The sequence below is a fragment of the Seriola aureovittata genome, chromosome 11 (genome assembly GCF_021018895.1).
Source record: "Seriola aureovittata isolate HTS-2021-v1 ecotype China chromosome 11, ASM2101889v1, whole genome shotgun sequence".
Taxonomy (NCBI): Eukaryota; Metazoa; Chordata; class Actinopteri; order Carangiformes; family Carangidae; genus Seriola; species Seriola aureovittata.
Window position 1 is genome coordinate 15,328,672 of NC_079374.1, and position 14,300 is coordinate 15,342,971.

The 14,300-nt window shown below is 37.4% G+C and overlaps 2 protein-coding genes across 2 annotated transcripts; both read right to left on the reverse strand.

The window, feature by feature from the left end:
- Nucleotides 1-77: 77 nt before the first annotated feature.
- On the reverse strand, nt 78-2,733 carry upp2 (uridine phosphorylase 2). The gene is made up of 7 exons (XM_056388559.1): nt 2,601-2,733; nt 2,292-2,406; nt 2,027-2,185; nt 1,783-1,897; nt 1,429-1,638; nt 1,153-1,299; nt 78-870 (listed from the first exon to the last, which is right to left on the reverse strand). The coding sequence occupies exons 1-7, from the start codon at nt 2,651-2,653 to the stop codon at nt 728-730; spliced, it is 942 nt and encodes a 313-aa protein (XP_056244534.1). The 5' UTR covers nt 2,654-2,733; the 3' UTR covers nt 78-727.
- Nucleotides 2,734-7,055: 4,322 nt separating this feature from the next.
- On the reverse strand, nt 7,056-10,869 carry LOC130177657 (uncharacterized protein C7orf57-like). The gene is made up of 8 exons (XM_056389557.1): nt 10,751-10,869; nt 10,497-10,543; nt 10,116-10,280; nt 9,915-10,011; nt 9,443-9,563; nt 9,107-9,186; nt 7,704-7,801; nt 7,056-7,399 (listed from the first exon to the last, which is right to left on the reverse strand). Exons 1-8 carry the CDS (start codon nt 10,759-10,761, stop codon nt 7,395-7,397), a joined length of 624 nt encoding a protein of 207 aa, XP_056245532.1. The 5' UTR covers nt 10,762-10,869; the 3' UTR covers nt 7,056-7,394.
- Between the last annotated feature and the right edge of the window lie 3,431 nt (nt 10,870-14,300).

A 14,300-nucleotide genomic window follows, 5' to 3' on the forward strand; every position in this document is an offset into this window, starting at 1 on the left:
ATCACATTCACAGTTGGACAGTTCACACTGTACAAAGAAAACCGTTATTGGCAGCTACAGTATTGACCACCACATGATACAGTGCAATTACTATTATTTACCTTTATTGCAGGTTTTATACGCTACAGGAATACAGTAATGATACTGCATAAACATGTACATCCAACAGGTGAAAATGACCTCTCTGTACATTCATATATACTAGTTCAGTGCCTGTTCATAATGTGCCTGGTAATTTCCTCTTCTTGTATCATAAGAGAAAATACTAAGTTATATAATAAGTGTTTCTCATCTAACAAGCATATAAGAGGAGAAACGCATCCCCATAGGATTTGGAATAGTCTCTATATCTGTTAGATTTGTAGTTATAGCTAAAATAATTATGCAATAGACTTGGGTTACCCCCAAAATGTAATCAGTTGTCCTTCACCCCAGTGACAAGCTGAAACACGCAAATAAAGTACAAGAGTTTGAAAAACCTTCGACTTCTCTTGGCAGTTACAAGTTGATGTCAAATCAACATACAGAACACAATATTTAGAAAATTACTGTTACCTTACATAAACAACAATATTTAAGCATCAAAGAAATCATAATAATCTTAACTTTTTAAATAAGTGTGTAATATTAACATGCTAAGTACAGTACATTTACATATCCTCATATCAGTCAAAGCTATATACAATCTTTTGGGAATGCTGTGCTAGGGATGGAACATGAAGGTGTCTCAGACAATATATCCCAGGCGTTTCTTGATAAAGTGGGACACCAAGACTTGAGGTCTCTGCTGGTACTCCACCAGCACATCATGAGGGGAAGTGATCTGGTCTCCATCAAAGCGGTTCAGTAATGTAACACAGATCACAGCCGCTGGAAGAAAAAATAAATAAGTCAACAGTCATTTAGTATAAGCTCATGTCCTTTGTTCTCATGTTAGTCAAATCAGAATCAGTCAGTAGAGACAAGACACTTTTCTGCATATGTCATCTATTCTCTACATCTATTTTCTACAAATGTCATTATGCATAATAATGACATATAACTTATGTAATTAATTATGTCATTATTTACCAGTATCAAAGTAGGCTAAGGATGGTACGCAAAGTAGGATGTAAAAGTGTGAATGTGTGAATGTTTATAACAAAACAATACCTTTGAGGCCACAGACACGGCACATAGCAGCAAGCACGGTGGACTCCATTTCAATATTCCTCACTCCCGCCTCGTAAGCTTCCCTCAGATACTCTAGTTTTTCTTCATGAGAGAAGGAACAGAGAGCCCCGTCCAGTCGGCCTTGACCTAGAGAGACATAGAACAGGATCTGTCACCATCTGAGCAATGTATGTGACCTGCTGAGGTTCTTGCCTGTGCTGTAGGTGAATACCAAATATGATCACAAACAACCTGAACATGACATCCTGTTTATACCTTCATAGAAGTCATGGGCGCACATGGTGTGTCCAATCACTGCCGGAAAGTTTTGAAGCTCCGAAGAGCACTGCAGAAGCTCATTGGCCACTCCTTCATCCAGCTCAGTATTCCTGGTGATAACTTTACCAAGAACCACTTGCTCAAACTGGGGACGGAAGGAGTAGTCCACTGCTTTATCTGTGATCACCACCGTCCCTGGAGCCAGACCTAGAGACAATAAAGGGCTATATTATAGTCGTGTCTGATACCCAGAATAATGGAGTACTGGCATGCATCACTTGAAGAATTCTGTTCACTCTGAAAGGTAAAGCTAACGCTTTCTGTCACCTTTAACACAACAACTGTTCTTACCGACTCCACCAGATGTTCCAAGGCGAAAGAGGACCACATCATGACACTGGGCATGGTGCAGCAGTTTGATGAGCTCATGTAGCATGATGGATATGGAAGGGACGCCCATGCCATGCTATAATACGTACAATGGATGGAAGTATTTTTTTGAACATCCATGAAATAATTATTACTTACAGAAATGAATGATTAGTAAAGTCCACATGCACAATGCATCCACCATTGAAACTTAGGGAATACTTACACTTATAGACAGCACTGGTCCCACTTTATACATGCAATAGCGATCAGTCCCCTCACAGATATTTCTTATTTCCTCTGGGCTTCCAGGTAGTTTCAGCTCCTGGTGGATGAACTGGGCAAAGGCCTTCATGCGAGTCGCACTGCCACCAACACACACAAACTATGGAAAACACAGAGAGAGAGCAAGGATACCTGAATTTAGTTTTCTAGCTTTTGGAGTTGGATACCCAAAATCATTTTCTTTAATCTGAGCTAATTTCACAAACCTTAATATCTCCAAACATTTCTGGAAGGTTGTGAGTCTTGGTGCTCAAACTGAAGTGGTAGAGAATATCCTCTTCCATGGTGTCCAAGTAGGGATTTTTCAGTTGAACACTTGGTCTAAGAACAATTTAGTGCCACATATTAATGTATGATACAGAACGCTCAAGCAAATCCATTAGCTGCACTAAGTGTAGGCTCTGAATAGTCTATTAAACACGATGACATAAGACATATGAAGAAAAATGCTCTTTTGAAGAGCAACAAGAAGAAAAGAGTCAACAAAAGTTTAGTTGAGGCTCCCAAATACTTACTTGATATACTCATTGTGGTCATTCCCCATACGGTTAAGTAAAATCTGGGCCATGACTGCAGGAGACAGTATGAAATCAAAAATGTATATGTAAAATGTCTTCAAGTGTAAATCCTCCAGATACTTGTTGCTGCTGCTAGTTGTTATTAAAATAAGAGTTATGTCTGACTGCAGAGCTTATATAGTGGTGACCTCTGACCTTGCCACTGATTGGTTCCATGAAGAGGAGTAGCATCTGTCCCTGTGCTCACAAAAAAAAAATTCCGACAGCCTCAAACAAACAGCAAACATGTGAAAAATGATTGGCTCAGTTCATTCAAAAACAAAACCACATCCAATGGCAATGAAAAAAACTAATGTGACGTGAATTACTGTTATGACTGAACCTTACAAAACCGTGAGCTTGTGTTGTAATGTCTGCCAATATGAAGCTAATGAATAACTAGTGACAACTTTGGTAGGAACAAAACAAAGGCTCAGATGCAGAGAAACTCGATGGGAACAAGGCTGAGCTCAAAAAGGCAAAATCTTTAATGATGGTGCTTAAGGTCATATACAGGTAGTCCAACAAAGGCAGTAAATGCATGCAGGGAACTGGCAAAAATCCCATCAACCAGGGAAACTAAAAAGGCAAAACTACAGAAAGAAACACTAGGAAAGACCAAGAAAGCAAACACAAGTGAACAAAGATAATCTGGCATGGAAGCATGGGAAATAGGCAAGTATACATACACATGAATGATTATGAGAATAATCTAGGACCGGTGAAAGATTTGCAAATTGCAACAGGTGTGGCTGGTTAAGGAAGGGAAACACATGAGGACAGAAAAAGAAACAAGAAAAGAGATGCGCATTACAAAATAAAACAGAATATATGCATTATGACAGACATAAGGACAGAATGTCCAGTGTGTTGAGAAGGAGACAGACCAGTGATGGAAAACAGGAAAAGAATTGTGTGCATATTCAATCCATACCAACAGTTGACTCCAAAGGAATTGATTCTGGGAAACTAAACATCTGAGACCAGTCTTGAGCTCCAGATTGTAATGCTCAGTCTGACCTTTGGCCTAGTGTTACCTTCGGATTGGGGCAAACCAGTCTTACAGTCCAAAGATATGTGTGGGACCAGGGTTGTTGTGGCATCGATAGATGATGAAGCAGTCCGTAAAGTTGTTGTAGTGAAGTCTTATTCTGAGCACAAACAGGTCAGGCTGGGACAAACTCCCCCACATTTTCCACCAAAGAAGGCCAAAACCGCTGCTTCAGGAAACTAATGCTTTGCCTTACCCCTGGATGGCAGCTGAGCCTGGATGAATGACCCCACTGCAGCATCCGTGGATGGAGTGGAACTGGGACAAAGACTAGGTTCTGAGGAGACCTTACTCTCAATGTCCCAAGTCCCTTGGTGCTCCTCGAGCTGGGGCAATGAGAGAGGGTGAAATTAAAATGATTGAAAAACAGAGCCCACTTGGCTTAGCATGAATTCAGCCTCATGACTGTTCTGGTATACACCAGATTCTTGTTCAATTGTAATCCGGATTCTCCTTGTCCATACCAGGAATGGCAGTTCAGCCTGCTCCAGCCGGTGTCTCTAGTCCTCCAATGTCAACTTGACTGCAACAATTCCCGGTTACCCACAACATAATTCCTATGCTGGAGACAACTTTCTGGAAAACAAAGCACATGGGGTATGTTTTCCCCAAAGCCCACATCTGAGGCGTCAACCTTGACGATGTATTGAAGCTTGGGGTCTGGCATCGTGAGGATGGGAGAAGGGGCAAACCAGTGCTTCAGGTTATTGAAATCCCTCTTCATATTGAGTGTTCCACAGAAACTTAGAACCAGGGAATGTGAGGGCACGTAAAGGGGCCGCTATATAAAACGTCAAACCCCAAAAATCTCTGTAATGGCTTGCGGCCAGTGGATATCAGCCAGTCAACAACAGCATGAACCTTGGCAAGGTCCCTTTGGATGTTTCCATATGACAAAATGAATCCCAGGAACTGCTGGTGAAACTTTTCCACCATGAAAAACAACTGGTTCCCCAACTGTTGCTGAAGAACCTGAAGGATTAGCTGCACTTGTTCGTCTTCACTCTTAGAAAAGAACACAAAGCAAAGACAAACACAAAGCAGTTAAGCATATCTAAAAGAACATCATTCACTAAGGACTGGAAGACTACATTACTAAGCATTACCAAGTCCAAAAGGTATCACCAGATATGCCATACTCATAATGGCCACTAGGGGTATTGAAGGCTGTCCTCCACTCATCCCCTCACTAATGCAAAACAGATGATATGGATTTCTGAGATCAAGCATAGTGAAAATGGTGACTCCTTGCAACAGTTCAAAGGTGGAGGAGATGAGTGGGAGGGGTACTTGCTTTTAATGGTGATGCCTATTTAGTTGATACACAGCCGCAGAGTCTTGTCTTTCTTCACAAAGAAAAATCCAGTACCAGCAGGAAATGAAGAAGGGTGGATGATGTCAACAGCTAGGGAGCCCTGGATGTATTGATTCATGGCCTCCCTACAGGGAGCAGAGGCGGCCTTTGGGAGAAGAAGCCCCGGGGAGGAGATCAAGTCGTATTGTGTATGAAGTGGTGGGGATGTAGCAGGGGCCTTGATGAAAACCTCCTTCAAATCTAGGCAAGTAGAGGGAACGTCAGACACATCAGGGGACTCTGAGAAGGAGTGAACAGGGGGGAGATGGGAGAACTGCAACTAGAGCTGGTGAGCGAGGCATGGGTCAGCTCTCAGGAGGGTCTTGAAGTAGAGGAAGTTCGACTCCCCAGTTACTCTCCATTCACTGATGAGCCTCGCCTTTTAATGGACATGCTGACAGGATATGCCCTAGGAGATCACAGTAGATGCATCTTCCCTCCCTAAAGTGGTGCTGTCGCTCCTAAAGGGAATGCGTGCAGGCCACCTCCACTATCTCCTCTTTTCTCTCAGGAAGTGCTGAACCTTCCTCATTGGAGCTCAACACCGGGCTGGGATGACATTTTGTATGAGGACAGGAAGTGGATTGCCCCCAGTGGACTGGAGGTCTCCTCTCAGCTCAAATCTTTCTTTCAAAGAAGTGAAACCAGTGAGTCAAAGTCTGTGGGTAAGTTTGATGGGGTTAGTTAAACCTTTAACATCGTCAGGAAGGTTGTGCAAGATGGTTAAAAAAGTGAATAAATAATCTCCTTTCCTAACCACTTTACTTGACCTCAATGGAAAATGTCATCAGTTCGGTAGATGTAAAGGAGAATGCATAAGGACTTAGGAAAAGACAAATGCGGTGTAGAGAGAATCTGACTGCACATTCACTAGGCTTTTTTTTTTTGAAACCAACTTTATTCATAATGACGGATGGACGCTAAATACTCCTTTCCAAACCACAAAAACAAAACAAACAGGATTGAAATGTTGAAATAAGATGTAAAAAGAAATTTACAAGTGGAAAGAGTTTAGCTGTTAAAAAATGTATTCAATAGAAATAAGGAAGAGGGCATAATAAATTATATTCAGACATGAAATTAATTTATGTATATAGTATATTGTCACAATGATAATAGTGTTGACTAGAAATTCAATATGCTTGCTCTTCATTATGGCTCCTAACTGGATTTGAAAAAGAAGAAATCTATATTTATGGATTTGGAACTCAGCCAATCATACAAGGATTTCCATAAATTTTGTGATCGTGTCACAAGCATAAAGCAGGTGCTCTGTTGTTTCTACATTTACGTGGTAAAATTACAATTGTGCATCGTTTTAGATGTTGTATTTTCACCTTTCCTTTTCTTTATGGAAGGGCCAGTGTTTCCTAAGCTAAAGGAGATGAGATAGTAAGCACGGAATCTCCTTTCCTTATCATTTAGAGAATTCAACCAGCTCTTATCATAGCTGCCACTTAGATACTTCCAGGTCATTTCACTCAGTTAGGAACCTTCCTAAGCAAAAAATACTTTTCAATCACAGCCACTGCCAGCAGTGAGAGTCCGAAACGAATGGTGTGGTGTACCACTCTACATAACACGATAGAATGTTACATAACTTATATGTATGACATTCAGATTTCGCAAAGAACACTGTGATAACCTCTGACTTTGACATGCAACACATTGGCATGTCAAAACAATGACACACAACCAACAGAAATGCTGTTTGTTCAGAGTACATTTTGCAAAAATCAACTAAATCAAATTGTGCATTGTATCATTTACTTTAAGAGCAATTTTACACTTTTAATGTGTCCTAGAAAAATTAATAATGATGACAATATTAATAATCTTTGTTGTCCATGGATGTGGAAATTTGCCTTTGGCTTCCGAGGGTGGTTAAAACACATTGTTGTAACTCACAAACAATGACACAATAAATTGTCATAAATTTTTGGACTATTAGTGTTATTCAAATTTCAGCTTCTGCGAGCAAGTCAAAAAGATTGTGAAACATTTTGAATCATATTAATTTTATTTTTATTCCTGAAAGCTGCCTTTTACAGAGTTATAGGACACAGCAAAAAAAAAATTAACACAGGGTTAACTGGTGCCTTCCTAACTTAAGGAATGCAGTTAATGAGGCACCACTAACAGGCACAATAAATACAAGGTCCTAGCTTTAATTCAGTGAAACACTTTCACACTTGAGTAATCCATCTGATATGACAACACAATTGAAACTACGTAAAATATTTGATGTGGCTCAGCATGAAGGGGTAAAGAAATTATTGTTGTCAGAGGAGAGGATGGCAAATATCCTTGTTGGAAGCATCTGAATTTTCCACGCACTGGCAGTCTTCTAATCTGTTGACATGGAAATATATACAAGCAGATGAGTCATTCACCTAATCATTATCATATAATTCACTAACAATCTCTACACTATACCATAAATTCTTAATGGTTGAAACCTTAAAAGTTTCACACCTCACATTTTGTGAACATTTCATGATGTACTATATCCACAGATTGAGTCATAAAATCAATAAATACCCTGCTCAACAGCTTGGTTTAATTTCCTTCTATTATACTAGAGGCAAATTTTGATAGCATAATGAAAAAGGAAATGATTTGTGGCGACCAGGAAGATTTTAACTGTGCAACTTACTTGACACATCAGTGTTGGCTATTGGTTTGTTGTCTTCTGCATAACCAAAGCTCAACAGCTTAGACATGTCGACAGGAGCTGGTTTCTTGTCAAATATTCTGCGAGAACACCAAAGACATCAAATTTTAAATTAGCATTTTAAAGAACATCAAAACCAGATATACAAATCTAATGTAATAATTTTTGTCATTATGATTGATATATAAAGAGATGACAGCAGACACAGTTTAAACATCAAATATGGACCCTATCCTTCCAACACTATATATCAAAACAAACTCTGGTTACTCATTACAAATGTAATCCTCTAACAAAGTACACAGAGTCAACAACTGGTATTCACATTAGATTTCTCTTCATCTTACACCGCACAACCAATTCTGCATAACTATCCTTCAGACCAAGTGTTGTAATCTTAGATTTGGCCTTCTTATCTTAGATAAAATAAAGGAAAAAAGGGTGATAAATGATTATTTTCACTCAGTCAGTCAGTCTTTTGTCAGGAAATTTACAAAGGCAGTATCTTACACAAGACTGTGTGTTGATGATCGCTGCACTGCACAAATCAAAAATAACTCATGGTATTTTTACTTGTTTGACTAATGTGATTGAAGGACTTACATAACTTTTTTTGTAGCAGATTCTTTTTGAACTTACTGACAAATAGTACCATAACCATACATATTCTAGGACTTTAGTCTTTTCTGTCTGGTCTCTGTAGAATTGTACTTGAGGTTATTTGAGGTTTGACATTCACAATAATATTTTCCCAAATTACAGGAAACACACAGCAGACAGACCAGCTGTGAGCCAAAGCAAACACACAGGTAAATGTCCAGAAGCCATTGCTCTGTGTGCTGTTTAGTCTGACCAGAGTGTGCAATCTGCCCATGTGCGTTTCTGATTAGTCACTACTACATGGAGACATATGGTCTAAGATTTACTGATAACGCCCACTTAAATACCCAGATTTTGAAATATGGATCAGCCATATCTGATGTGCTGCAATGCTAATAAGTACTAATTTACACTGATGCAAATTTCCTGCAGATTATGAAATTGCTTACATTCATCATAGCAAACAAACCTTGATTATACTATCTAAGTACAGATTTAGAGGAATGTATAAAGAATATATATCCATACTTAATTACAAAAACTACTCATAATAGATTATTGTTAGGTCAAGTATGTATAATAATGTAGCTGCTTAGTAGATGACTCCAGTAACCATGTACTCCTTTTATTCAGATACTTCCAATCAAAATGACTGATATGGTCTGACATATTAAGATCACAGGTCCATAAATCTATTCTATTTTGTGCAATGCTGTTTCTGACTGTGGCATTCTGTGACACAAGCCACAGAACAACAGCACCATCTTGTGATCACATGAACTTACATCCTCTTGAATTTGCTGGTCGCATGATACTGGTCGGGCGACTGCAATTTCTCCATCTGGCTGCAATCAATGTCGTTGTTCTGCAGTACCAAAAACAAAACCACAGTGTTTGGTAGTCATTTTGTGAATGTAAATATTAAAAGGATATCTTTTTTTTCCATTTCTTCAAACAAGTACCTGAACCAAAAAGTAGGTGTGCCTAATCAAGTAACAACTAAATGAAGTGTGTAACAGTAAAGCCTTTAACTTAGTCACATGAGGTCATAACAAAAGAACTTGAGACAGAATATATTGTGGCAAAATTACTCTCTAAATGACTGGCATTACTCTGTTTACCTTCTTTTTGCCGTTGCTGCTGCTGTGCTCTCTCTCCCAGGATGACATATTGTCAGTCCCAAAGGGGGGTTCTAGTGTTTGAAAAACTCTAGGGTTTTTTTTCTCTTCACTGTTAATGGGGCTGTTGGAAAAAAAGCAATACAGGTATATGAAATGTGTCACTTAAATGATATTTGAAATATATAACAAAGAATAAACAGTAACAAGAGTGGCTGATTGTTACTGTTTTATTGTTCCTTCTATTTTACAGTACTGTAGCAATATTAACAGTCACAAAAACATGAGCAAGTAGAAGCAAAGGCAGCAGATGTGTAATAATTTAGTAGCATGACTATCATTACAGTAGCAGCATTAGAAGTAGTAGTATTCACAGCAAATAATGGTTTTAGTAATGGAGGTGGAAGTATTTTCTAATAATAAATTGACTAGATGTCAGTATGCATGATAATAATAAGACCAATGTTACAAGTACCTTGGTTTGCTGTTGTCCCCTGATGCAGTGTAGAACCAGTCTGGAGGTTTGTAAGAATTGGGTTTAGAGGCAATTGTTTCCTCATGCCACAAAAGTCCTGTTTAACAAGTAAGAAAAAAAGGGGGAGAAAATAAAAGTAGGCAAGAAGTATTAACCAGCCAGAACGACATGTGTAGATATAAGGCAACAGGATGGCTTTACCCTTATGCCCTCCTTGTTTTGCAAGTTTGACATAGTCAGAGTCACTCTCCAGGACGCCGGCTCTTCGCCCTCGGGTTTTCTCCTGGGTAAGAGTCCTGATGGTTGGGGACAGTCCTGGAATCTGGGAGATGTGGCTATTTATTGCGTTGTACCCCGTCTTCACATCTGTTGAAACACACAGACAAAATGACGAAAGAAAAAATAATAATTTCTATCTATTGCTTAATTTGGACTTTGCCAAGCACCACCACACTCTTGCCCCAGTAGATGGCACAGTGGTGGTAGCATCTCTTCAACAGGTTCCAGCAGAATAGTGTTACTGTTGACGATAGCTATGCAGGTTGCATCGCGAGGTAACTAAACTAGGTCAGTTGTACTTGCCAGATTTTGTTGGTTGAAGATCGCTATTCATGAGTACTGGGGATGTTCTGTTGGAAACGGAAACAAAACCCGGTACACTGTCAACTTCTCCGATGATAGCTTGTACGAGCTGCATTTACGTTAGCTAACATCACTTGACTACTGCCGGTTTATTCAAGCATTAAATTAAACACACATTGCAAGTGACGACATTGACTACTCTGGATAAAGAGTTGAAATGCAGTTCTGAGTAAATTCAGATACGCTTTACTTACTCTGAATACATTTTGGCAGGAAAGTAAGAATCTGCACGGACCGTTGCTGCTGTTTGGAACTTCAGTTCACGTTGCTATGGAAACGGTTTGTCGCTATTTATTAAAACCTAGAGCACAGCTGCTGCTCCGCTGATGTGTGGTGACTGTCAGTCAGTCAGTTAATACGTTAGTTAGTTAGTTGGTTGGTTAGTTAGTTAGTCAGTTAGTTAGTTAGTTAGTTAGTTAGTTAGTTAGTTAGTTAGTTAGTTAGTTAGTTAGTTAGTTAGTTAGTTAGAAATAGTGAACAAATCGGTGTTACATGAATCTTGACATAACCTATATTTTTTGTATCCTGAATAAAAAAACTACATTAACAATGTATTAACAAAAATATAACGCAAGTAATGTATAATAAAGTCAACAAGTAGTAGCAGTAACTAAAAAACAGAAGAACTAAAAAAAAAAAAGACCATTTTGTGATTTGACAAGTCCAGTCTATAATGAAATGTCACGACCCAGATAGTAACTGGATCCGTAATGGCTCTAGTCCAGACTTGAGGCATAACTGGCCAAATTATATTTTTTTATGCACTTGGCTTCAATATGGATTTTTAGTCAATATTACTACTGAATCAAAGGGCAGGCCTAGTAGCATTCATTTATAGAATTGCAAGCTTCTTCACATATATTATGAGAAAATTAAATGTCTTGTTTTCTTAAGCCACTAATACTCAAATGTGATAAGTAATTACAGGGGAATGTTTCTATCTGGTATGTTTTAACATGAACCCCTTGAATAACAAAAAGTTTAAAGTAATGATTTAGGCGTATGTAGAAATTAAGGAATTACTGTACTGAACATTTTTTGTTTAGTAACCAGTAAATTCAAAAACACAAATACAAAATTAAGCTAATTTATTTTGCATGTAAATGACCAATGCAAGCAGTGCCATGCCATCTTTTAACATTTTGGTAATTTTTTCATCAGAAGTCAAATGAGAGTTCATATTAATAAAAACACTTCAAGTCCCTACTGACTATGTTCATATCCATATATACAGAACTGATAACAGTGCTGAATAAACAAATGTCAAATGCAGGCAACAGGCCTTTGACAAATATATCCCTAAAAATATATAAACAAAGAATTAAAATGCTGAAATGTGCCTAGAAGCCAGAAGTCCTTGGTGACTCAAGCTAAGGAACAGTGAATTTCAGTGAAGTGACAAGAAAACAATACATTTTCAACACATAAATGTTTATGGTGCTGTGCAGTGATGAAAGAAGTATTCAGAGCCTTTTTCCTTTTTTGAAAAAGTTAAAGTAAAAGTAACAGTACTGCAATATAAAAATACTCCTTTACAAGTACAAGGCCTGACTGAAAATGTTACTCAGGTAAAGTATTACTGGTAACCTGTACTTGAAATATCAAAAGTAAAAGTACATGCATTCCACCACCGGTGCTATGTTGTATTTACAGTGTGTTTGAATGCTGAAAAATATTTGTAATGTGTTTTTTCAGTAATGGTTGATAAATCACTCATGCATTGCACATTTAGAAAAGATGGATATGTGGAAGGTCTTTGTAGAAGAAGTGACAGAGCACTATGAAATGAGACTTTGCTCTTTTCATGCAAATGCGCCTTCAGAGCAATTTGAAAAGATATTCAGTGGTTTTATTACAGATAAATCATAATGTGTTCTCTGTGGTACTACAGTCGGCTCTTAATTTCTTTTTAGTAGCCTAATCTCCATAAGTATTTTGTCAGAGATGTACTGCTTAATATGAACTTTTTGAATATCGGACTATCTATTAACCCAAGTTTTCCTTCACCCATACTGAATAAAATGTCCCTGCACTTACTAGTCTTCTGGTATTATTGATTAATGCTCCAAACCCTGCATAAATAACTAATGGAAAATCTAATGGTAGCAGAATAAAATGACCACTTTAGATATTCTAAGTATAAATAAATAGTAGCATAATATGTTTGAAAACACTTTTCGAAGTTATTTAATTAAAGTTTTTCAGTTTACAGACTATGTTTTTTTATTAAAATTCCGACCATTTTTATTGTCTGAAATATGCCAAAAATCCTGAACTCTTCACCCCCTGAATGCTGAAACCAGAACATGCGCAGAAAAAAAACAAATAGCAAAGGTCCTAACACGTCAAACTAGCCAGAGAGAATGAGTCTGTGACAGGAAGTAGACACATTTGCTTTAGCATAAAAGCACAGTGTATCCCAGGAAAATATTTGGGGAATCAAGATGAAGAAAAATATAATACCTAATAGCAGAGTGGAAGAATATTTCATTAGGATTTGGCTGTATTTTCTTTCTTTACAGCAAGAAGGAGTATAGATAAGCCTACAGTTTATCAAAATACTTTTAAGTATAAGTAAGATGTCATTTGTTTGTCTATTTCTATGATATGTTACTTACTACCTCTATTCCACTACCTGTTGGTTGCTTCTCACATATTTGACACTGTAGTATTACTTGGTAGATTCATATATTTTTCATATGAAATAAACTTGTAACATGATGCAGTTTAAAAGGCTTTATTATGTAGCAAGACTATATTACATACCAGCTGGAAAAGCCTTTAGAAACTTAATACAGCCAGTCTCAATAGAATATGAAATAGTTCAAGTTAGCTTCACTTCATCCACCTACAACATTAATATGTTTCTTACACATTAAGACATTAGAGACCATAAAACAATAATACATAATATACATACAGAGTGCATGTGGCCATTCTGAATAATCAATACTTTGACTTGTGATACTTAAGTACATTTAGTTGAAGTGGTGGGAAAAGTATTCAGATCCTATATTCAATTAAAGTTACAATCGCACAATGTAAAAATAATCCATTACAAGTGAAAGTCCTGCATTGGAAAGTAATATTAAAAGTAAACGTAGCTTACTTAATGCAGAAAATAGTCTTTGTGATTGCAATACTATTATATATTATTGGATTCAGAGCATTGGTGATGTACTGCTTAATGAACTGAATAAATATCTGAATATAGGACTATCTGTTTACCAAACATTTTTTCACCCATACTGCACAACAATCAGCTGGTATTACCAAATAATGTTCCAAACCTTCCATAAATAACTAATGTGCAAAAGCTAATACAAGCCTTTGAGTGATAGTGAAATAAAACGATCACTTTCCAATCTAAAAATACTCCATTACAAATAAAAGCCCTGCACTGAAAATGTTAATCAGGTAAAAGCAATAGTTTAATGTGGCACAGTGGAACAATAGTTTACTAGATGATTTCAGCCTGTAGAATTTGAAGCTTTTGTTATATTTGTCAAATGACTGTAAATTGATGTTGGTTGAATTGTTGGTTGGTTGTTAGTTGAAATAAATGAACAATTTGGATACAATCTCTGTGGGCTGTGAGAAATTATATAATAATATGCATTTTTCATTGTAGGATTTTTTTTTACTTACACAATATAGTCTTTTTACATATATACATCAATATTCCTCTTCGCCCCTTAGAAAAACAAATGTTTTTATTTTTCATATTTTGTTTATAGTTTGTAT